The sequence below is a fragment of the Puma concolor genome, chromosome C1 (assembly GCF_028749965.1).
Source record: "Puma concolor isolate L17-30 chromosome C1, mPumCon1.1.hap2, whole genome shotgun sequence".
NCBI lineage: Eukaryota > Metazoa > Chordata > Mammalia > Carnivora > Felidae > Puma > Puma concolor.
This window is the reverse complement of record NC_141674.1, coordinates 139,672,049-139,697,699: the sequence shown is the minus strand read 5'-3', so window position 1 is coordinate 139,697,699 and position 25,651 is coordinate 139,672,049. Positions and strand designations below refer to the sequence as shown.

The window sequence follows — 25,651 nt, the reverse complement described above, 5'->3', positions numbered from 1 at the left end:
TTAATACTCCAACAACAACAACTACAACTATTTTTAACACTGCTGGACAGTGAAGTTGAAGAAAACGTAAAGGGAGACCCAGATGAAATTGCTGATATGATGCATTGTTTCTCACGGTCAAAATTAAGTAACAACTGGCTTGATCTCTGTCGTGATAGTCACTGGTGAAGCACTAATTAAAAGACGATTAAAATAAAACACCCTTATTTTGGAGAATGCCACAGTAAATGACATTCCAGAAAACGCCTTTCGGTTCTCAAACCTTTGCATAGATTGTCACTTGTGGTATCTGTGGCTTAACTGCAACCCAACCAGCGCTGTCATCCAGTGTTATGGCCACAAACCATGACTTTCTCACTTCCACAACAGAGCAGTCACTCTTATCAGTTCGCCAGCCTAACTCTAAACGAGAAAAATTCACGGAGGTTTCCAGATCACAATCAGACCTGGGGGGTCGCAGCCGAGGGGCTCCGGGTCGGGGAAAACCTCCCCAGGCTCCACTGGAGCTCGCCGACCCAACAACAACCTCGGCCAACAACAACCGCGGCCGCCAGCAGCGGCGGCAGCGGCAGCAACAGCAGCAGCCCCGCCGCGCCGGGCTCCATGCACCTACCTGAAGAACAAGAGATAAGAAAGACGGCAAACGCCAACTTTGCAGCAGCTCCCATTTTCCCGAGGCTCCGAGGAATCCGTAGGAAGTTCTCGCTAGATATCCAGTTCCCTGGGTCTTCCTCGGAGACAAACCTCCTGGTGTAAAATCAACCGTCATAAAACATATTCGGAAGCCCCGACCAAAAAAACGTTCACGGGGTTAAGAAGGAAAAAAAAAAAAAAAAAAAAAAAAGAGAGAGCACAACAATAAAAAAAAAATGCACCACGGGGGAAAAACCGCCACACACACGCACAACACACAAAACCAAACAACGAAAAGCCAACAACAACAAAAGCGGGTTTAAATCACTGTCAAAATCACTGTCAGCTCCGCTCGCCTCTTGGGTCTCTCGGAACAAAACGCCAGGCTGAGGCGACGAGGAGGCGGCGGCGTCCGCTGCCGCCCGGACAGTCCGGGAACCGAGCTGGGTCCGACGTCCGGACCGACCTTCAACCCGGACACCCAAAGTCCGCGGACCACTGACGGCCGAGCTCACGGCCGTGGCGGCCGAGGCAGCTGCGGCGCGGGGAAGGAGCAGCGGGCGGCGGCGGCGGCAGCGGTGCAAGCGGCGGCCAAGTTCTGGTCCAGGCTCTGGCTCCGGCTCCGGGCTCCGGGCTCGGCCGCGTTTTCGGTCCCCTGGCCTCCGCCGGCCCCGCCCCCCAGACTTCCGGTTCCGGCCCGAAGCTGGAAGCCAGGCACCGCGGAGAAACGCTCCGCCGCGGCGGCGGCGACGGCGGCGGCGGCAGCGGCGGCCGGGCGCAGCGCGCGTGCCGGGCCGGGAGCGCGAGGAGATTGTCGGGGAAGCGAGGCGGGAGCGGGGGAGGGGTGAGTGCGAGGGCGGGGCCGGCTGGAGGGCGAGGAGGCGGGGCGGATGGAGGCTCGTTACCGCGAGGCCTCGGAGTCCGGCCTGCTGGGCCTGCTGGGCTGCGGGGCTCGAGTGGGTGGGTGACTGGATGCGATCGGGGACCTGGATCGCCTGGTTTTCTACTCGCGCACCCCGCTGGTCTCTTTGGAGCGTACATTCGCAAGATCAGTGGGAGCCCAAGAGGAACAGGAGCCTGAGGCAGGGCGGGTGGCCAGTGACTCCGACGGGCGTCTGCGGCACCCTGTCTTTCCTCTGGGGGGACGCCTCGTCCGCACGGAGGCGCGGGGGAAGCCGGGGTGAACCAGTCCGAGCGGAGCTCAGTGCGCGCGAGCTGGTGTCTGTGCCCCCAGTCTTAGCTCCGCGTCCCAACCCTGTAGCTACTGCTTAAGTGTTTTGTCTTTTGGCTAAAAAAGAAAAGAAGGGAAAAAACTCGTGGAGGATGGGCTGTCAACCCGGTCAGGATATCCATGGCAGTTATCACCGTGTGCAATTTGAGTGCATTCCCACCATCCCTTTTATACACAAAGCATTGTGTTGAGAACTCTTCTCCACGTAATAGGTTCGCAGATACTTATTATGTGCCGAAGAGGAAATCTGATTTCGATCGACATATTTGATGGTCAGACAAGTATTTACTTTTTCAAATTTTAGTTCTTTTAGGACTTATTTTTACCCCTTAATACGAGTTGATGGCTTACAAGGTGCTGTGCTAGAGGCACGGAATGGATCCTAAATGCAAAAACAGGATCCCTACCTCAAGGAACTCACAGTATTTGCTACACTTGAAGTTGGCTACAAAATACAAACTTAAAACAGTATTAAAGGTATTACCTTTCTCATTTACCACACTTTAGCGAGCTCCGTGAAGGTAGGAATCTTACGTCTTCTCCATTTTATGCCTGCACTCAAAGTGTCTAGCATGTGATAGATGTATAATTGTATGGATGACTAGGGGATTATTGCCTTTTTCTTAAGTGCAATATTCTTGCGTGTACTCTATAAATTTGGGGGTTTATTAATAAAGAATAATAAAGCAACTGTACTGTATGGCTAACTCATGTTTTACTGGTGGTTTACTGATTCCCACATTTTTCCCACAAAGCCAAGCCTTCTCCCTTGTATTCATAGTGTTTTATTTTTCTCTTCCTCTAAATTACTCTATATTTCTGTCTATTAAGTTCATCCTGTAATTATCTGCCCATTTCTACAACTTGTCAAGGTTATTAGTAATTATTGTGACTCTTTAAACTCTCTCCAAGATTTCCAGTTCTCAAGTTGTGGTGCTCAGAATTTGACTGATATTGTGCAAGAGTTAAGAAAAGTCCCAAGTTGGTCTTCAGAGTGTCTAAATGATCTCATATTATGTAATTCTCCGAACTTTATGAGCTGGTCAGAGGAATAAATATAAACCTTCTTGCATTTTCTAGTTGCACTAAAAGTTGCCACTAATGTTTCTGGAAGCGAAGAGTATATTTAATTCATTCAGGAATTTGATGTCGGTTATACCCTGGATCGGGCCTCACTGTTGTCTTATCTCTGCATCACTTCCATATTTCTTGAATTGTGAAATCAGAGCAAGTGGAATAACTGGAATAACCAGTAATAGGACTAAAACTTAAAAATATATTCCTTATCTAACCACCTAAATTTGCCAGTAAAAGAATGTAAGAGAAGATGGAAATTATTTTTCTGTAGTATGAAAGAGGAGCAACAAGTCCACGTACTCACTAGAAGACTATTCTTCTCTAATAAAGAGTTTAACCCCATGCGAGAAGTTATTAATATCCAGTAATAGTAGTTACCTATTTTGTTCCTAAAATCCCCCATCCTCTGTATATTTTTAAAAATTCAAAAATAATTTAACCTAGTAAGACATGAGAGAATGTGACTAATTCCCACTGGAATTCCAAAGGTTAAAAAGAAGACAAAGGTAGCTGCAGCTAACCCTACTGCCCCTCTTTCTTTCCTATTTCTAGAATCACTTTTTGTTAATCTACATATCCAACACCTCCCTAACAGTGCAATCTGCACAAACTGAGGAAGAAAGGAAGGAAGGAGAAGAAAGGGAAAGGAAACATGAATTCTGGTCTGCCAGAGCATTAGACAATTATGTATTAAACATCTTTAGCTAACACCACTCAATCTCCATGCCTGAGACCTGGTCTTCTATTCACTCTAATGCTGGAATTTCAAGTCCAGAGTTCAGACAAGAAGTTCAATTGAACTGCAAGTTTTTCCCAGCTGGAGGAATCTTGAGAGGCCAATTCAATCTAGAAATTCAAGTGTATGTTGGCTAGATGAGGATACAGAGGTAAACAAGTGTCATAGACTGCTTCCAAAATAAAGGACAATTGATTTTTTATGCTAGAAACTCATATGGCTCTAAAAGGTATGGAGTAAGTTTAAATCTTCAGCTCTGAAATAGAGCTGGAATTGAATTAGGTCAGATTTGAATGTGCCTTTGAGATTGGGTGGTATGCCATATATTGTGAAGAAACCCACTGTAATGTACTCACTTGCCTTTGGACATACCAACAGCCACATATAAATTAAGCATAGACATGCCAAATCTCTCTTCCTTTATCATCAGTAAAATGACTAAATTCTTTGGAGTATGAAGGATGTTGAATTTCCCTAAGATGAAGGATTTAAAAATATTTCTGCTGCTTTCGATATGCTCTAAAAGTATATATTTGTGTAACTATGTGAAAGTATACTATAAAGGTACTATAAAAGTCTTCTCCTGTTTTCAGATAACATGGATGTTCCTGAAGTGGCATAAGTAATGAATTTTTCATATACCAATGCTGTAAAGCATAGTACATGGGGAAAATCTTGGTAACTTGGTAAGTCAAAGGAAGGCAAATAATAGCATATCTTCTATGAACATTCTCCTCTCCCCAAATGCTCAAGGTGGAAATGAAATTCCCCATATCCTAGCTTTTGCTACTGCTATTCCTCTCTTTTTACTTAGATCTAGGCATAGCATTGCAGTATGTCAATGGTGGGGTGTAAGGGGAGGAAATGATGAGAAGAATATAGATGTGGGAATGGACGTGGGACAAAACATGAAGGCAGAATATTTTAAGGCAGGAAAATGAGTTAGGAAAGTTAGGAAATACTAGCTGTGGTGGAAATAATGTATCCAGCACTTTGATAAAAAGGCTATACTAACCAGTAGTAATAGAATCCTCAACAACCAGTTGGTTCTTGTGTAACATCCCAAGGGTAAATTTTGACTTTTCTCCCACTCTCGTGTCCTTCAAAATCCAGAGGTATTTCCCCACCCTCCAATTTATATTCATGACTACAGGGACTTAGTTTTCTGTTTTCATAGTTTTATAACTTTTTTTCAACTAATTTTCTAACTTTTATTTCTAAATTGTATGCCTATGTTATACATCTTATGGCTTTTATTTTGTTTTCTATTTTACTTCTAATGGTTTTCAACTCCTCTTTCTATAACAAAGGCTAGATGAGCTTTGAGATATAGTGAATAAATCAATCCCAATGACCCCAGTCATTCATTCAAGTTGGAGTAAAACAACACTACTCAAAAATGCAGTTCTCAAACCAGCGTTGGTTCAAACTCTTTGTTATGATCTTCAATGCGATTGGCATAGACATTGACAACATTCAATTAAAAAGTTTTATAGAAACTTAAAGAATAATGTTAAGTCTGTGGAAGTTAAAAATAATTTGGCTTATATTTTGTTATTTTTTTATTTCATGTTTTTAGTGATTTAGTTTTATTGTATTTTATAAAAGTCTCATAGATGGGAAAATCACCATAGATCATTTGAAAGGACTGGAGTGGAAAATAGGCTATATACCTAAGACTCTGTCTCAAAAATAGTGCTTTCCATCCATTTTAACAAATGTTTAAGATCTTAAATAAAGCTTCGATGGTTATGGCCCTAAAATTGTCTCTAATGCAAGACTGCATAAGAATCGGTCATTTTCATCACATTGTCCATCTTTATCTGTGGTATTCATTTATTCCACAAGTAATTATTAGCTACAGGATCTGTCCTAGGTGTTGGTTGTATAATGATAAAAGAAGTGGATATCATCTCTTCCCTCATTGAGCTTACAGTATCATAAGGAAGATGGAAAAATAGCAAGTAAACAAGTAATTGTCAAGTGGGAAAGATTATGTATAAAAGCAGACAGGGTGCTGAGATAAGGAAGAGTGGTGGAACTGGAGAGGAAAAAAGGCATTATTTAGAATAAATCAGGAAGGAAGTCGTATTTAAACTGAACCCACAAGACGAAAAGGAGATAGCCATGAATCGAGCTAGTTAAGGAGGAACAGTATGTACAAAGCCTATAATGTATTCCAGAAATTGAAAAGAGGATCTCATGGCTATGAAGACAGTGGTATGAATAAGGAGAAACAGGAATTCAGGCCCCAGACCATGCAATATCTTATAGACAGAAGTAAAGTCCTTAGATTTTATTCAATGTGAAGCATCAAGCCATTGGGCAGTTTTAAGTAAGGGAGTTCTAGCTTAGGTCTTTAAAGATTATTCTTGCTCTTATATGGAGAACAGGTTGTAAGAAATTACCAAAGAAAGCAGAGACCAGTGAGAAAGGTGTCACAGTAAGTCAGGCAAGAGATTATGGTACTATGAACTAATATGGAAAGAAGCAGACAGATTCAAGATATAATTTGGAAGAAGAATCAACAGGATTTACTGATGAATTGGATGACTTCTACTTTTTTCTTAAGCAAAGGAGCAGAGATAGTGTCATTGGTTGAGATGGTGAAGATTTAGAGGGAGGGATATAGAAAAGGAAGCAGAGAGATGAATAATGAAAGAACTCAATTTTGAAAATGTTAAATCTGAGATGACTGCAAGACATCTGAATAGAGATGTAAAGTAAGTAAGCATTTGGATGTGGCTGAAGTTTCACGGAACGGGCAATCCTACAGATACAAATTTAGGAATTATCAGCACATAAAAGGTATTTAAGTCCATGGGAATGAATAAAAGTGTTTAAGTAGAGAGGGGACAGAGAGAAGAAATTTAGCAAATGGAAGATAAAGAGCCAGGAAAGGGGATGAAAAAGTAACAGCCAGAGAGATGAGTAAAAACTGAGAAAGATGTCATACAGATGATTGAGTTCTACCTTGGTTGGGTTTGTTAAGTAAGTGATTTTTGAGTAAAAGAAAAACAAGAAAGTTATAGGAATTGTATTGAAACACTGAATAATGGAATTTGAGTTGGACAGGAGAAAATGCAATCTAGAAGAGGCTGTTGTGGGTAGAGTTGTGATAGGAGCAATGGATTAGAAGGCTGACACCATTTGGACTCATTGCCTTCTGGCTGATATTTAAGCAAGTGAACTAGGATAGGAACTATTATCTAAGAATAAGAATTCAAGGTTTTGGAGGGGAGTTGTGTCTGTGATGACAGTGGCCAGGGAGTTACCAATGCAGTGATAGAAAAAAATTGTGACTGGCAGTGGATTCAAAATTGGATGTTAAAGCATCCGGTGAGCTGAATGGGTCATTTCTAAGGAGGTGGAAACTACTTAGAATGGTGACAAATATTAGACAAGGGAGTAAAAACATTAAGACTTCAAGAATACAGAGATCTTTCTTGGAGGCTATTAGATGACAGCATTCCTTAATGTTATCTCCAACAAGACAAATGGTTTTCAAAGTGTTTTGTTATACATACTTACTTGATTTTCATTACAACTTTGTTAAATAGGTAGCCCTAATGATATTATTGCCATTTCATAGATTAAAAAAAAATGAGTCTCAGTCTAGTACCAGTGCACTAGAAATAGTTATAAAGAGATACATGGTAAAGAAAGTCAACTTATTGTCCTCTATTTTAAATTAAACTCAAATTTGTGAAAAAAAATTGAGGGTGATTTATTAAATTTTTAAAGGCATTCTTTTTAAGGCTTCCTTTCAATGGCACCTTTCCTAAATACAAGTATTTTGAAAATTTCTCTGTATTAAAAAAAAAAAGATTATCTACATTTTTTCAAAAGCGTATATTATGCAAAGCAAGATAAAGTACCAGGCAAAGGAACTATCCGAATATTTGCTCCTTTTTATGATATGGTGAGAGCATTTTTTAAAAAATCTGTGCTGAGATAAAATTATCATAAAATTTAACAGTAATTATTATTACAACTCCATTCTAGAGAATTATAAGAAAATGAAAAGAGTGGATGTAAGTTTATTGTTATTGTGTGTAAAAGTGAATTTTTGCACTGAGGCAATAGAGAATAATACATGTGTATGACAAATAATACTCTTTACAATTAAAAAAACAATGGGCAAAGAAAAATTATTTTTCTCTTTATTTCTAAAAAATTTTTGTTTTCTCAGGCTAAACAACACTGGATTTTCCCATCTGTTTAAGCATGCAAATTAAAACACTTATCTGCACTTTATTGTGCTTCATTTTAACTTAAATCAGAAGAATTTTAATCAAAGCAATACTGAGGCTTTGGGGGGAACTGAATTGTAGGGACACTTGTAGTAATTTTAACTGGTCAAATATATTGTATGCATTTCTTTATATTCAAAATTAGTTATTACTACCTACTCTTTCAAATAAGTGATCATTTTATCCCATTTTTTAGGTGAACAAATGCAGAGGTTAAATGTTTTGCCCAGGGACATAAATTGAATCAGTGATAGAAGTAGGATTATAACTCCAAACTACTGACTCAAAGCTTAGTCCAATGAACCATGCTGTTTCTCAAGTAGTAAGCATATTAATTGTCCCTCCAAGCAGGAAACTGAGCTCTAAATGGAGCATGTCCCATCCAGAAGACCTACACAACATAGTAAAGAGACCTATTTCTTTCACTTGAAAAGAAAAAAACAAAAAAATAAAATAAAAACAACTTACATACTGAAGTGTCGGACTTACCTTTCTGTAGAGAGAAAATATATGTTATGAATTCAAGAAGTAATACAAAATATGTTACAGAAAGGCACTATATTTTATACTTATAAAACCAATAGAGTGTTTTAATTTTGTTGTTCAATACTGACATTAGACCTGTAATACACAGAATGCTGAATTTGCAGTATTAGACTAACACCTACATAATTCAGGAATCCATTTTCCCTTTGTTATTTAGACTAACCATAGAAAAATAGCAATTGTACAGATTTTATTTAATATTTGAATAAATGCCTCCCTGACTCATTTTTCTTATTTCAAGTTCACCCAGGTACATACTTTTTCTGACTCAGTTTTAACTCTGCAGTTTTAAAACCACAAATGAAAGACTATATTGAAAGTAGAGATTATGGAAAATTGCAAATTAAAAGTGAATGATTCAACTTCCACTTCTAGCTATGATAGAATAGCTTGTAATATTTTAACTCTCCTGTTGAGAACAACCATTTAAAAATAATATATACAACAACTATTTGGAGTTACCAGAGAAGAACTAAGGAAGCCAGTACTAGGGAATCCAAGATCCCAGAGAGGAAAAAACTGTAATGAATTGAGCCCCACATTCACCTCAGCTTTTCACTTGTGTATTGGCAGATTCTTGGCATGGGTAATAGAAGCTAAGAAGAAGTGTCAGCCTGGGCTTATGGCAATCTCACTGGGTTAGGGAGACAGATGCTGTAGTTTGAGGCTACAAAGGTGATTGTGACTTGAGAGACTAAGATACATGAATTGAGAAAACCATAGAGGAGCAAGCCCAAACTTATGTACAATGTCCCCTCAAGGCATGTGCTGACTCCTAAACTGTGCAGGGTAAAATGCAGAGAAACTAAGTGCAAAGGAACAGCTTGGATGTTAAATAGCTGAGCAGAGATTTTCACAGCCTTGGAAACCTTGGGAGACAGAGATGAAAATTTAGAAACCACCTAGGTGCTAGAGCCTAAGTAAACACCTCAGGATTTCAGAAGAGAATCCAAGAAGGCTACTTCTTAAAAATTAAAGGCTATATTTTAAGAGTTAGAACAAACTGAAAATCAATAAGGCTAACAAAATCTGAAACCCAGCATTGACTTGAGTAATGTGCTCAGTCCATATGTTATATGACTGGAGCATATCGAATCCTTTCAGGATAAAAGATAACTTCATGTAGAATCTTTGCAATTTTTCACACATGATGTTTATCATCCAATTTAAAAATTGCCAAGCATGTAAAAAACAGGACCAAACAGAAATGCTAGAACCGAAAGTTACAAGAACTAAAACAAATTGAAAGATGAGTTAATAACAGATTAGACACATCAGAGAGAATAGTAAAAGTAAACTAAGAGAGAAGTATAAAATATTCAAGTTTAAGTATAAAGATTAAGAGGAATAAAAACCACAGAAGAGAAAATATGAGTTATGTGAAACAACATTTAAAAGTCTGATATAACAGGAGAGACTGGGTGGCTCATTTAGTTAAGCAACCAACTCTTGATTTTAGCTCAGGTCATGATCTCATGGGTCATGAGTTCGAGCCCCACGTCGGGCTCCACACTGTCAGTGTCAGCTTAGGATTCTCTCTCCCTGTCTCTCTGCCCTTCGCCCCTCTCAAAATAAATAAAAATTTTTAAAAAGTTTGATATACCAGTAATTGGAGTCCCAGAAGAATAGGAAAGCATAAATTGAACAAAAGCAACCTTTCAAATCTACTGGCAACTAATTTTACAAAACTATGAAAGATAGCAGGTCATGAATTCAAAAAGTTCCACAAACTGTATTTAGGATAAATACAAGGAAGCTACACCCAGAGTATTATAATCAAACATCTGAAAAACAACAATAAAAGGAAAATATCAAAAGTAGAGAAAAACTTTTTAAGCAACAAAGACTTCAGCTGACTTTTTAATAGAAACCATGGAAGCCAGAAGACAATGGAATGACATTCTTGAAGTTCTGAAAAGACCAAAACTGCCAACCAAGAATTCTATTCCTACAAATATACTTAGCAGAAAAGAATGTGAAATAAATTCATTTTCAGGCAAGCAAAAGCAGAGCAAATTTGTTTCTAGTAGACCTACACTAAAAGAGAGTCTTAAAGGGATTTTTTCAGGTTTAAATGCAGAACTGCAGGAAAAAAATTAACATAGAGAAGGGTAAACAAATGCAAATAATAGTAAGTAAATCACTGTGGGACTTAAAATAAGTATAGAATCAATATACGTGACAACACTAAAAGTATTATCCAAGAAGTCATAAAAGCACAAAAATGCAATGAACAAAGAATGAATCTTGGCATTTCATATTTTAGGGTGACTAATAAAATAAAAAAATATATCACTAACAAGCTAACACACATATATATATATCACTAACAAGCTAACATGGGGCAAATGGAATAATTAACATTTGATTAATCCAAAAGATGATACAATAGGAAATATATAGTAAAAAAAGGTAGATTTAAACCTAAATACATCAATAATAACACTTAAGTACTTGGATTAATAGTCCAATTAAATGACAAAGATGGTCAAAGTGGACAGAGAAACAATAACCAACCATATACTGCTCATGAAAGATATGCCTTATATATAAGGACTATTGAAGATTAGAAGTAATAATATGAAAGATATAATGTGAAATGATAACCAAAGGAAAATGGTGTAGCTGTACTCATATCAGGCAAAGCAAACTCTAAAACAAAAAGTATTACTATAGAAAAACAGTGTTTCCGAATAATGAAGAATCAACCGGAATATAAACAAATTTAAATATACCTAATAACACAATATTAAAATATGTACATGATTATAAAATAAATATATTCTAATTTCTCCTGTGATTTTTTTCACGCTTTGGTGTTTAGAAGAGTGTTGTTTAATTTCCACATATTTGTAAATGTCTCAAAATTATTTTCTGTTAATTTTTTTGGTATTTATTTAGTGAAGTATACTTGACATACAAGATTACCTTCTGTTATTGATTTTTAATATCAATCCATTGATGTTGGAGAACATACATTGTCTGATTTCAATTATTTTACATTTATTGCAGCTTGTTATATGGTCTAACATATGGCCTATCCTGGAGAATTATTCCACGAGCACTTGGGAAGAATGTGAATTCTGTTGCTGTTGGGTAAACTGTCCTATAGATGTTTGTTAGGTCTAGTTGGCTTATATTGGTGATACACTTTTATATTTTCTTCTTGGTCTTCTCTCTTTATGTTCTATCCATTATTAGAAATGGGGCATTGATGTCTCACTGTTATTTTTTAATTGTCCATTTATTCAATTCTGTAAACTTTTACTTTGCATACTTTGGAGTTCTGCTGCTAGGTGCTTATGTATTTAGAATTGATATGCCATCCTGATGAATTGACCCACTTTTTATTATAAAATGCCCTTCTTTGGCCCAAGTCATCAGTTTTGTTTTAAAGTCTATTTTGTTTGATACCATTATACCTATTTTAGGTCTCTTTTAGTTACTGGGTCTCTATTACAATAACCAAAGAGACTATTCCCCATTCTTTAACTTTCAAACTCTTTGCTTCTTAAGTCAAATGTGTGTCTTTTATAGCCAGCATACAGTTGGGTCATTTTTTCAAAATACATTTTGCCAATCTCCATCTTTTGATTCAAGTGCTTAATCTTTTCACATTTAATGTAATTGCTGGTAAGGTAGGACTTTTATCATTTTGTTATTTGTGTTCTATGTATTATGTTTTTTCCTTCTCAATCACTGCATTCTTCCATGTTAGATATTTTCCAGTGTACAATTTTAATTCTCTTGTTGTTTCTTCTATTATATTATTGGAGTTAATTTTCTTAGTGGTTTCCATGGGGATTGCAATTAACATGCTATCTTAAAACAATCTACTTCAGATTAACACCAACCTAATTACAATAATATACAAAAACTTTGCTTTAGTTCCTTTCTGCTCCCCATTTTTGGTGTTATTATTATCATATAAATTATATTCTTATGTATTAATGTCCATTAACAAAGTTTTATAATTCATGCATGTATCTTTTAATTCATATAAAAGAAGAAAAGCATTACAAACAAAAATGCATTTCTACTCTTTGTCTTTTGAAGTGTGACTATCATTTACATATGTAAGAGAATGGATCTCTTTATGTTCATCATACTTTGAGTTTGTTGAACTTCCTGGATCTACAGATTAATGTTTTTCATCAAATTTGAGAAATGTCTGTCCACTGTTTCTTCAAATATTCTTCTGTCTCTTTCTCTCTCTTTTCTTCTGAGACTCCCATTATGCATATACTGGTACTTCTGATGATGTTCTGCAAATCTGTGAGGGTCTGTTCTTCCCCCCCTCCCCCCAAATCTTTCTGTTTCTCAGACTGGACAGTCTCTATTGACCTATATTCAAGTTTGCTAATTCTACTTTTGCCAGCTCAAAATTTATTTATTTATTTATTTATTTATTTATTTATATATTTATATACATACTTATATTTATATACTTATATATAAATATATACTTATATTTATATATATAAATATGTATACATATACATGTATATACATATATTGTATATATATGTGTATATATGTGTATATGTGTATATATATATATAGTTGATATTCTTTATTCTATTTTTTTAATGTTTATTTTTGACAGAGAAAGAGAGAGAATGAACAAGGGAGGAGCAGAGAGAGACAGAGACAGAATTTGAAGCAGGCTCCAGAGTCTGAGCTGTTAGCATGGAGCCTTATGTGGGTCTTGAACTCACAAACCTGACATCATGACCTGAACCAAAGTCGAATGCTTAACCTACTGATCCTCCCAGGCACCCTGATATTCTCTAAGTCATCTTTCTCATATTTCTCTTTAATTCCTTAGCTATGATTTCCTTTAGCTCTTTAAACATGTTTATAGTAGCTGATTTTAATTCTTTGCCTAGTAAGCTTAACATCTAAGATTCCTCAGGGGTAGTATGTATTAACTGCTTTTTCCACTGTATATGGGCCATAACTTCCTGTGTCTTAGCAAGTCTTGTAATTATTTTTTGTTTTTATAAACTGAAATTTTTATGCAATATAATGTGGTACCTTCATACCATAGGGGTTATTGTTGTTGCTATTTGTTGTTGTTGTTGTTTTTAGTGACTTTCCTAGACTAATTCTGTAAAATTAATATTTTTTGTTATATATATATATATATATATATATATATATATATATATTGACGTCTCTGCTTGGTGAGCTTAGTGGTCAGCTAATAATTGCAGGATGACTTTTTTATAAGTCTTGAAACAATAAGTGTCCAAGATTTTGCCAAGAGACTCTGTGTGTGTTTGTGTTGGGTATGCCTTCAGTGCTCTGGCATTTTATGTCTGCCTTAGCCTTCACTTCCTGTTTGCACTGGGTCTCAGGTTGGGCTAGAAATGAGAAATAGGGCCTTTTACTTTTTCTGAGAGATGCATACAGCCCTACACCACCGTGTGGTCTTCTAGATCCCCAGAAATAATTTGGAGCTTTTCAAAGCCCACTGTGCATATCTGATTCCCAGATTTCCCTTTAAAAAAAAATTATTCATTTTTGAGAGACAGAGAGAATGGGGGAAGGGCAGAGAGAGAATGTGACAGAGGATCTGAAGCAGGCTTTGTGCTGACAGCAGCAAGCCCAGTGTGAGGTTGAACTCACAAACCATGAGATCATGACTTGAGCTTCAGCTCACTCAACTGACTGAGCCACCCAGGCACCCCCAGATTTCCCTTTTAAGTTTTTGTCAAGTGATATTTATTTCTGTTTTAGGTAGCTGTGATGTTAAACAATTACCACTCACTGTTTTGGACAATGCCTTGGGGATAGAGCCCTCTTCACCGAGCAAACCCTAGTTCAGGTAAAATAAAGGCAAATATGAATGGCGGCTGTTCCAGGGAGTTGCTGGATGGGTCAAATAGTGACAATTGACTGGGGATTTTTTGGGAGCTCCAAACTCATTCTCTCCCCTTCATTGTCTACTTGGGTGATTTTCATAGCTACTATGGTGTAAAGCTGCTGGGTTTCAAGGTTACAATAGAGCTGAGGAGAGGGTAACCAGAACAGGGCAAGTTAAAATGCTGCAAAGCTTGCTGTTTTCACCAAAATTCAGTTATTTTTCTTGAATAAATGCTCTTTAGATTGTGCAAGTCTTTGCTTTATTTCTAGAAGTCAGAAAAAGTTAGTTTTGACAATTTTTATGAATGTTCTTATTGCTTTTATAGAAGAAAATCAGAAGTCTTTACTCTGCCATTCCAGAAGTGCCTTTGTTTTGAGATTTTGTTGAAGTAAAGTAGTATACAGCAATAAAAGTAATGACTACTGTTTCATGCAACCACCTTGACGCATCTCCCAGAAATGACATTGAGCCAAAGAAGCCAGACAGAAAGAGTACCTGTTGGTGGTTTTATTTATGTGACCTTCCCAAAACAGTTAAAATGAGTCTGTAATGATGAAAGTGAGAATATTAGTTATCTTTAGGATGGTTAACTGGAATAGAACATGAGAAAATATTGTAGGATGTTGGTAATGTTCCATATCTTGACCTGGATGGTGGTTACACGAGTGAATTTATTTACTAAAATTCTTTGAGCAATACACTATATGAACTTTATGGTATGAATGTATACTCTTTGAAAAAAAAACCACTTTAAAAGCAAACAAAAGTAAATGGTTAACCTCAGTCCCTTCTTTAATTCTTGGCTATAGATTCCGTTGCAGAGTGTTATGTGAGGAGTGAAAGTTCTCATATTTACGGTTAAGAGAGTCAAATGTGTACCATAGAGACATAGGAATGATTTGTTTCTAATATTATTGTTTCTTCTAATTAACAGAAGCATATATGTCTACAAAGCGCTATGATTCTTAAACTGCTTTCGCATATATTATCTTGTCATCTGTATAGCTATTGAAGTTGGAGGTCAAGTGTTATGTTTTCCAAATGAGGACACTCAGATGAAGAATCAAAATCTGTGAATAATAGACTGAGGATTGATACCTTATGTGTCTGACTCTTAGATTATTATGCTTCTTTACCACACCTACAGTCTTCAGAGTTGCTCGACACCAACTTATAAAAATTAGATGTGTGTCAATGGTTTCAGAACTCTCTAAAAATTCTCTTAAATCAGTTCTTTTTTAATTTTTTTTTCACCGTTTTTATTTTTTATTTTTGGGACAGAGAGAGACAGAGCATGAACGGGGGAGGGGCAGAGAGAGAGGGAGACACAGAATCGGAAACAGGCTCCAAGCCATCAGCCCAGAGCCTGACGCGGGGCTCGAACTCAGGGACCGCGAGATCGTGACCTGGCTGGAGTCGGACGCTTAACCGACTGTGCCACCCAGGCGCCCCTTAAATCAGTTCTTAAAGTATGATATTAATTCTTGAATCTCTAGATAATCCCAAGATTCTAGAAACAGACAGAATTCTGAACTTCCTCTTTTAAGAGTCTCTGTGAGATACAAGAGTATTTATCATCTAATTTATTTTTATTTTTATTTTTTTTTAAATTTTTTTTTCAACGTTTATTTATTTTTGGGACAGAGAGAGACAGAGCATGAACGGGCGAGGGGCAGAGAGAGAGGGAGACACAGAATCGGAAACAGGCTCCAGGCTCTGAGCCATCAGCCCAGAGCCCGACGCTGGGCTCGAACTCACAGACGCGAGATCGTGACCTGGCTGAAGTCGGACGCCTAACCGACTGCGCCACCCAGGCGCCCCATCTAATTTAAACATATATTTTGAGAGATTTCATAATGCTCGCTCATTAGATATCACATACTTTTTATGATAGGAACTCATCCCTTATTATACTAAGTTTCTATTCTGCAGCCTGTTGTTTCCCTGACTTCTACTCAAATATAGAATGATTGATCACAATCTATGATTCCTTTCTAAATATCTGAGGAATATTAAAAACCATCTTCACATTAGTGATCATTTCCCTACTTCATTTAGGCTTTCCTCCTATCGTTTCTTAAATATTTGCGTATTTGTTGAACTTCTCCCTATCAGAAAATATCCTTGTCTTGTCATTTCATCTATGCTATGAAGCTTTATTCTAGAAAACAGTACTCTGGTTAAGACCTGGTCAATGTTAATACAAAGATTTTATTGTTTTTATTGTTTTTGATATATCATGATTACTATATAATATTCTGCCATGTTTATGTAAATTTCTAACATCTATTCTTTTACTTAGGTGATTTAATCTGCATTTGTTCCTTGAATTAAAGGTATTTGATTTGTGAAGATGTGTTTTCCTAAGTAATAGGCATGCCAGCTAACTTTGCATCTTTGGCTAGTTTAATAAGTATACTCTCAACATAAATCCTGGGATCACAAATGAGAATAATAAATAAAGCAGGGCCCACAAAGCTGCTATGTATTTGTGAATAGTTAGTAGAAAGCCTTAATTTGCTTTTCAGGCAAATGAAGAATAGCACACAAGTGAGAAAGTGCCATTTATAAAGAGAATAAGGGGCTTGGAATATTTATTTATTCTTTTGCAATTAAGTTCTAAATAGCTGATGAAATGCCACTCCAGATCCCAAACAGAAAGCAACTTTAGTTGGATTTTCTCTGCCCCTCATCTTGAGCAAAAAACTTAACTTCTCAACCACTCGAAGACTCAAGCGGGGGAGAGGGGCGATTTTTCTTTCAAATATCTCTCTACAGCGTCATACCCTTTTTACCTCCCTGGATCACACCTTTCCCCTTATATCCAACCAAGATACAGTACACGGAATCTGTTGAGTCCCACAACTAATATTACTTTCCTCTTGGGCTTCAGGAAAAGCTATAGATGGATGAGGTGAGTTACTGGGGTACATTGTTTCATCAACTCAGAACAGCCTGAAAACAATAACCCTTCTCTCCTAGGCCATCTCAGTTCTTTTCATTTGATGCTCTCTCCTCGAGTCCAAACCATCGAAATCACTGCCTTTCTTCCTAGTTCAGACTGCTTCCATCCTCAAGCCGAGGGCAGATAAGCGCCCCCACCTTTTTTTTTTTTTTTTTAGAAAACTTTATCCTTGAAGGCAGGGTCTTTTTCTGGCTGGATCAGTTTTGGGCTAAAGCTACAGTTCTTGTAGGCATCTGAGTATTAACCCTGTGTGAGGTCTTTGGGATTGAACTCACAGAAATCCCATGATCAACCTTCTTTCCTTTATTCTGGGTATGTGATATATGCAGAGATTGCCTGAGTTCAGCTTTTCATTATCAGCTGTTCCTATGTTTGTTCTTTCCCTTCTTTTTTCATGTTCTTTTTTACCATCCAGACCCACAGTTCCTTGAAAACCTTATTTCCTTGTAGCACCTTGTCTAATCCACACCGGGTCCCCTCTAAACATATAAATAAGTTCGTCAACCCACCTCAGTAGCCCTCTCTTCCAGCATTCAGGGATACCATCACTTTGCTATCTCTCTACTTTTCTAATCGTATTATTAAATACAGTAAAATTGGGGCGCCTGGGTGGCTCAGTCAGTTAAACGTCCAATTTCAGCTCGGGTCATGATCTCTCATTTTGTGAGTTTGAGCCCAGTGTGGGGCTCTGTGCTTGGAGCCTGCTTCAGATTCTGTGTCTCCCTCTCTCCCTGCCCCTCACCTGCTCACACTCTGTCTCTCTCAAAAATAAATGAGCATTAAAAAAAACTTAAAAAATAAATAAGTATAGTAAAATAATAGCACATTTTCTTCAACTATACTTTCATCTCTGTCTCTGGCCATAGGTCCAATTTGGGGGATGAGGCCAAGAGTAATTTAGAGGCTATCTGATAAAATTCACCACAGCAAAAGAGACTCAGAATATACTTTAATGTCTATTTATTTTAGTATTTTGTTATGGAACATGTTTGAAATATACCAAAGTAGAGGAATACTATATTGAACTCTCAGGTATCCATCACCCAACTTCTACAATTGTCATAGTCTGCTTATGTTTGTTATTTTTAATTTTTTAAATTTATTTTGTAAATGTTTATTTATTTTTGAGAGAGAGCGAGTGTATGTGTGTGAGTGCGGGAGGGTCAGAGAGAGAGGGAAACAGAGGATCTAAAGCGGACTGACAGCAGAGAGCCCCATGTGGGGCTCAAACTCAGAAACCATAAGATCATGACCTGAGCCCAAGTTAGATGCTTAACCAACTGAGCCGTTCAGCTGGTTATTTTTAGAAGAAATGTTTTTGGTCACTATATTGTATTAATATTGCTTTCTCATGAATTATTATTCCCCATGACCAATCTGCTCTTTATTCTAAATCCAGTCCTGAAACCAAATTAAACACGGTTAAAAAAAAAAAAAAAATTTAGGGGTAGAAAAAGAAAAACGAACAAACTGAATATAGTTCTTCTAATTCCAGGAGTATCTCTTTTGTATTATCTTTACCATATAAGGCAAGTTATGACATAAAATGTCTTATAAATTCTCAATGGCTAAAGGGGATTCTAGAATATTGAAGTTACTTTTCTTTCACCACACTAGTGTTGTTATAATTATCCTACATTGTATTCTTCAGTGAACCTCTGGACAAAATTGAATCAGTTTCAATCCAGGCAGGTTGGGCCTGGGGATATCTGCAACATCTACAAGAAGAGGAGAAGAAGCCTTCAAACAACTATAACAGTGAGGTCTGGTTTATATCACTTCTGGATAATCAAACAGTTTGACAAAGTTACAACAGAGTAGTTAGCCATGGTTGTGTTTCTAAATTTTTTTTTTCAACGTTTATTTATTTTTGGGACAGAGAGAGACAGAGCATGAACGGGGGAGGGGCAGAGAGAGAGGGAGACACAGAATCGGAAACAGGCTCCAGGCTCTGAGCCATCAGCCCAGAGCCTGACGTGGGGCTCGAACTCACAGACCGCGAGATTGTGACCTGGCTGAAGTCGGACGCTTAACCGACTGCGCCACCCAGGCGCCCCCATGGTTGTGTTTCTAGATGAGGTGAATCAAGTGACAATTAGTGGAAACGTGCTATGAGGATAATTTTCTTCATATCTTTATTGATGTCCTGGATAAAAGATTCAGAGCATATTGTCAGACTCACAGGGAGCTGAATTAAGTGGTTTGCTAATATCCTGGAATGGCGAGAGAAATGACTTGAAAGTTGATAAAATGTTAGTCTGAAAACAAAGTGTAAAATCAGAGATGACAAATACAAGGTGAGGTTTAACTTCAAAGAAATTCCCAAAAATTTATTTTGAAAGATAATCCTTCCACTCTACTTTTCATTTGACAGACTTGTACTAAAACAATTTTGTGGACAAAATTGAGGGATTTCAAAGATTAATGGCAAAATCAACAAAAGTAGAGAAAAATTCAGCCTACAAGAGATTCCAAAGAGTTCCCTAGCTTCTTCCAGCATGTGAGGATACAATCGGAAGTCTGAGACATGGAAGACGGTCCTCACCAACCCTGCTGGCACTCTGAGCTCAGACTTCCATCCTCCAGAACTGTGAGAAATAAATTTCTGTTGTTTATAAGCCACCCAATCTGTGATATTTTGTTAGAGCAGACAAATGTACTATGACAAGGACAATGCTGAATGGTGTGTTTGCGTGTGCTTAAAAAGGGTTACAAAGAAGAGACTTAAAGAAGGAACCACTGTTTTGGGCCAAATTCCTTTTATCTTCAAAAATCAACAAAAAAAAGTAAAAAAACAAAAAAGTATTTTTCCTCGTTCTTTTTCCAAAGTGTGGCTTTCATGTGTACTTTTTAATAGAAAGGATTCTTTGGCAATGAAAAAGCTAGTCTTAATTGACTTCCCACTCTCCCCAGCAGCAAGTGACTTGCTGGTGACTAGGGCTGTAAAGGAACAGCTCCTCCTGGCAAGCACGGTCTTCCCTCCCCCCCCCACCCCCACTAAAATGTCATATATTCACATAGTGCAAAATTTTCAAAAAATGTAAAAAGGCATATAGTGAAAACTTGTCCTCTTGTCCTGTCCACCGTTTACACAGCTCTCTTTTGCACACACACACACAGCCATAATTAATTCTTATATATTCTTGACAGATTATTCTTAACAGATTTCTTTATGAATTGACCAGAAAATATCAATATATAGTTGTATTCTTCCTCTTTTTATAAAAAATAGCACATAATATACACTGGCTTATATCATTTTTTTCACTTTTAAATGTACATCTTAATGATCAATACCAGAGAGCTTCCTCAGTTTTTTAAACCACTGTGTAGTACTTCACTCTGTAAATGTTCAAGAACTTTTTAACTAGTCTCCTATTGATGGGCATGTGAGGTGTTTCCAGTTTTATATTTCAAGCAATACTGACCCAGATAACATTACACATAATGTCATTTCACATGTGGGCAAGTATATCTGCAGGATAAATTCCTGAAAGTGTGATGTATGTGCAGTTTTAATAAACCTTGAAAATGTCTTTCCATCAGAGTTGTGCCACTTTCAATTCTCCCTAATGTATGAGGAGGGCTGTCTTCCTAAAAACAACAAAATGTGTTATCAAGCTCTTAGACCATTACCAAACTGGAAGCTGATATATCAGTGTAGTTTTAACATTTATTTCTCTTATTACCAGTGGACTTGATCATCTGTTTATGTTTATAAGCCATTTCGATTTTTTTTATGACATATATGTCATGTGACATATCTTTATGTGTATTCCTATTTTTCTACTATGTGATTAGTCTTTTATTGGTTTCTAGTAGCTCTTAATATGTTAGGGAGGTTGGTATTTGTCTATGACATAAGTTTCTCATTGTGTCATTTATCTTTTGACTTTGTTTATAGTTTCATATGTTGTTAAATTTATTTTATTTTATTTTATTTTATGGATTCTAGAGTTTGAGTCAGAAAAAACCTTCTCCACTGAAATGTTAGAAAGGAACTTCCTGTGCTTTCTTCTAATACTCACATGCTTTCATTATTTTGTATGTATATCTTCAATTCATTTGAAATTTATCCTGGTTCTGCTACCTTGCTAGAGTATGGTATGACGTATGAGTCCAACATCTTTTCTTCAGATATTCTATCACCATTTATTGAAGTGTTTATTTTCTCCACTGATTTGAAATGCTATCTTTTTCATGTGGCGAATTGTAGTATGCATTTGGAATTATTCCTGGGCTTTGTATAATATTGTGTTGGTCAGTTTGTCTAATGATGAACTGATACCACTGTGATGTGTTCAGGTTTTATGCTTATGTTTTTGTAAGACATTTGATAATTTCCCCTCATTGCCCTTTCCCTCCCCCAGTTTTCCTTCCCATTTTTGATAATTTTTCCACAAAACGTCATGATCACTTTGCCTAGTTTCAAAAAACTCACTGTCAGTATTTTGCTTTTTGTGCTCTTGTTGAAATTATAAGTGAACTCAGAAAGAATTGACATTTTTTAATGTTAACTCTACCAACTAGATACATCTTCACTCTGTACAGAATTTCTTGTGTGTCCTCCAGTAGGATTTTAACACTTCTTATTAAGTTTATTCCCCTGCCTTTAATCTTCTTTTCTTTTTAAAATGAGTACTTTCTTCCATTATATATTTATACTGTTTGTTGTTTTTATTTTGTATATTAATTTTGTGCCCCACTACTTTGCTAAATAGCTTTTCTAGTTGAGTCTCATGAGTTTTCCAGGTATATAATTATAATACCTTGCAGGAAGATTCATAATGGATGCTGATAAATCTCAGAAAGGACAAATATAAATACATTATGGACTCTTGGGTACTCTAGACCAGACTAGGTAATGCCCAGTGTTCAAAAACTGTAGTATCATTTTAGAAGGGATGTATTGGAATGATGATTGTTTTAAAACAAATAATTCATTATGATCTTAATCCTAGTCATCATAATCACCATCACACTTATATTTGTAGAGAGCACTCTATTTTATTTTATCTATTTATTTATTTAAACAAATTTTTAAATTTTTATTTATTTTAGAGAAAATGAGGACATGTGCACATGAGCAGGGATGGGCAGAGGGAGAGAGAGAGGGAGAGAGAGAATCTTAAGCAGGCTCCACGCTCAGCATGGAGCCTGACATAGGGCTCAATCCCATGACCTTGGGAGTATGACCTGAACCAAAATCAAGTCGGATGTTCAACTGACTGACCCACCCAGGCATGCCACAAGAGCACTCTATTTTTAAAAATTACTGATACAAAGCTACCAATTTGTTACCACTATTGTTATTACCAAACATTTCAAAAATACCTCTAAGATATTCATATAAGTCTCATGGAGTTTAACTCTAATACAGTATCATAAAGAAAAAATCCAGTTGTGTATGCAAGCAACTACCCATCAGTCCTGAAGTGGGATTTATATTTAAGTAGCTTAAATGAGTTGCTTTGTGTTTATGATGGGCACAGCAAATCCTCCTTGCTGGTTGTTAAACCCTCCTCACCTAACAATGATCTTCTTTGTTGATCTTCAGGGCATGGTGTCTCATCTGTTTAGTTTGGCTTTTTATTTGACTTTCATTGACTTTGCAGCCAAGCCAGTTTTCTTTGTTTGATATGTTAGCTCAAATATGTAGGTGAACTCAGCCATTCAATGATAGGCATATTATTTTTAAAAATAACATATACTAGATTTTGATGGAAGAATATAATTTTCTCTTGCAAATGGAGAAGAAATGTTTGACTTTATTTTATTTTTTATTTTACAGACAGCATGCAAGTGGGGGAGAGTGGCAGAAGGAGGAAGAGAGAGAGAGAGAGAGAGAGAGAGAGAGAGAGAGAGTGAATGAATCTGAAGCAGGCTCCACGTTCAGCTTGGAGCCTAGCACAGAGCCCAACGGCGCTCAGTCCCACGACTCTGGGATCATGACCTGAGCCAGAACCAAGAATCAGATGCTCAACCAACTGAGCCATCTAGGGGCCCCCAAATGTTTGACTTATGAATAATAACTTGCTGTCTTTTAGAGGACTTGTCCAACTGTCTTTTACTAGGAGACACAGATGTCTGGTTGCTGAATTTCTGTTAGCCTTTTTTCTATACACAGTTCTCAACCTTAGATTAGATAGAGACAACTTTACATCTTCTTTAAGCACTTCCTAAGGTATTAGCACCCTTTAGTGCTAGTTACTGAGGAGCCACAGCTGTCACCCAAGTCTTAGTACTGAGCTAGCCACGGTCAGATACAATGTGGTGTGTTGAAGAATCTTCTCATTTGAAGCACCTCACAAGTTGTGCCATATTTCCAACTACTAGGAAAAATGTAAACATATCTATTGGGAAGTATGTCAATGAACACCAATGAAGTATAAGAGAAAAACCAAAGATTGTGAACATGTACATATGTACCTGTGGATACTGAAATCCTGATTTGGTCTAGTAAATTCAACTTCATTGCCTTCTTTCTGGTATGGTTGAATCTCAACATTTTACCTCTCTTCTACAAAATTCTCTTTAATAAAGCCAAGTTATAAAATGCTTTTAAAATCCTAAAGTTTTATATAAATTTTAGTTTTCTCTGAGACATTAATTTTGGTGTAAAACCAGTGACACTTACAATCAAATAATGTGAGGTATTCAAATCTTAAGGACTGCATTGAGAGATGTTGACAATTAGAATATTCTCATCAGTAGGAGGTTTGTGTTGGCTCCAAATGTGGATTACTTATGTAAATGCCCCTTTGGAACCTCTGTTTATATGATAGAGACCTTAGGGGATGTTAGAAAGGGTGTTGTCTTGTTTTATAGACTTTCTGACTTGTTAACATACTTGAAGTTTCAATATTCAAAAGTCATTCACGTAACCTCTTTTTTTATTTTGAAAAGTTTCAGATACTTACTTGTGAACGCTTCCCAAGAACATTTCGTTGTGTCTGGGGTGTACTATGACATTTACACTCTTTCACTTTCTTCTCTGGATTATTTTAAAACATAGGGCTTTCCAAACATTGTACCTCTTTCACAGAAAGAAGACTCAGAGAAGAAGGGGCAGAACCAACCCCAGGTTTTTTCGTTGACCAACAAAAGAGCAAAGGAAGGCACTCTTCTCCTATTTTCTAATTGACCAAGATAGAATTTTTTAATACTAAGGGCCCTAATTTTATTTCTGGAATTATTTGATTATCTCAGTTTGCTGATGCTAATCGATATCAAATCAATAAGCAGGAACTTGAAACAATCTCCCATCCTTTTGTGCAGTGGGAGTGTGGGGCAGTTGGTGGATCACAGGAATAGGGTTGGGGAGTTGTTGTTGTTGTTGTTATTGTTCATTTGAGCAGTTTGTATTATGAAGATTGTATATAAGGTTACCTTATTTCTGCATCTTCTCAACTGTTTTGTCTTATATTTACCCTTTACCTCTCCCACTTGACAAGATTTCACTTTACATTCAAAGATCTTTTTGCTGTGTTTGTCCTGTTTTAGCCTAGTGGTGATCACCTTTTAGGGCTGGTGCTGCCCACTTGGACAGTTGTGTCATTGGCTTCTGTTGCACATGTTTGATGTAGATGACACATTTCTTTCCATAAACTTGGACTACTTTGCCAACTTGCTGACCTTTGTTATGTCCTCATACAACCTGAACTGTTTCATCCTTTCAGATGGACATGGATGGAACATTGTACTTCTGTCTCAGCTCTTTGGAAAGAGGGAAAGACACAATCTTCCTGCAAATGTGGGAAGGTATATTGAAATGTCTTTTATGGTTCTTGCTCTGGTTAGAAGTCACAAAGGGATTGAATTTCATTTTGGCTGCTGTTGCTTCAGCAATGGCCATAAAAGAGAAAAGAAGATGGTTTTTAGATCAGTTTCTCTAATATAATCTCTTGGTCTGCTCAAGTGTATGGTTCTGCCTTTCTAATCTCTGCTCAGCCTTTTTCTGGCCTAGTCAGTGTTTTTCTTTTAAAAGCTAGGATGTATAATTTTATACATGTGGAATCCTAGTTAGGCATTAGGCACCTCTTTTATTTTTTTTAATTCTTTTAAGTTTATTTTATTTATTTTGAGAGTGAGAGAGAGAGTGCAAGCAGGGGAGGGGCAGAGAGAGGGGGAAAGAGAGAATCCCAAGCAGTAGAGCCCAATGCAGGGCTCCATCTTACTAACCATAAGATCATGACATGAGCCAGAATCAAGAGTCAGACGCTCAACTGACTGAGCTACCCAAGTGCCCTTAGTTGCCCCCTTTTAAATGAATGTTTGATTTCATCTTTTCTATTACTGTTGTTGTTGTTGTTGTTTTAAGTTTAAAGAGGCATGTTTTAAG

General features: G+C 37.1%; 1 protein-coding gene, 1 long non-coding RNA gene and 1 pseudogene across 3 annotated transcripts in view; 1 reads left to right on the top strand and 2 right to left on the bottom strand.

Annotated features, from left to right (window-relative positions):
• The window catches only part of ACVR2A (activin A receptor type 2A), an 81,325-nt gene extending 80,514 nt beyond the window's left edge, over nt 1–811 (bottom strand). For both annotated transcript variants that reach the window (XM_086718533.1, XM_025934748.2), the window contains exon 1: nt 614–811. In XM_086718533.1, the coding sequence (XP_086574659.1) occupies nt 614–668 (55 nt within the window). In that variant the 5' untranslated portion in view covers nt 669–811. The remainder of the gene's footprint in view (nt 1–613) is intronic.
• Nucleotides 812–16,640: 15,829 nt separating this feature from the next.
• LOC147578466 (uncharacterized) lies at nt 16,641–20,855 on the top strand. Its single transcript, XR_015255212.1, has 2 exons — nt 16,641–19,073; nt 19,685–20,855. It is a non-coding gene; the product is annotated as an uncharacterized LOC147578466 (long non-coding RNA).
• Nucleotides 20,856–24,612: 3,757 nt separating this feature from the next.
• LOC147578465 (large ribosomal subunit protein uL24 pseudogene) lies at nt 24,613–25,135 on the bottom strand (annotated as a pseudogene).
• Between the last annotated feature and the right edge of the window lie 516 nt (nt 25,136–25,651).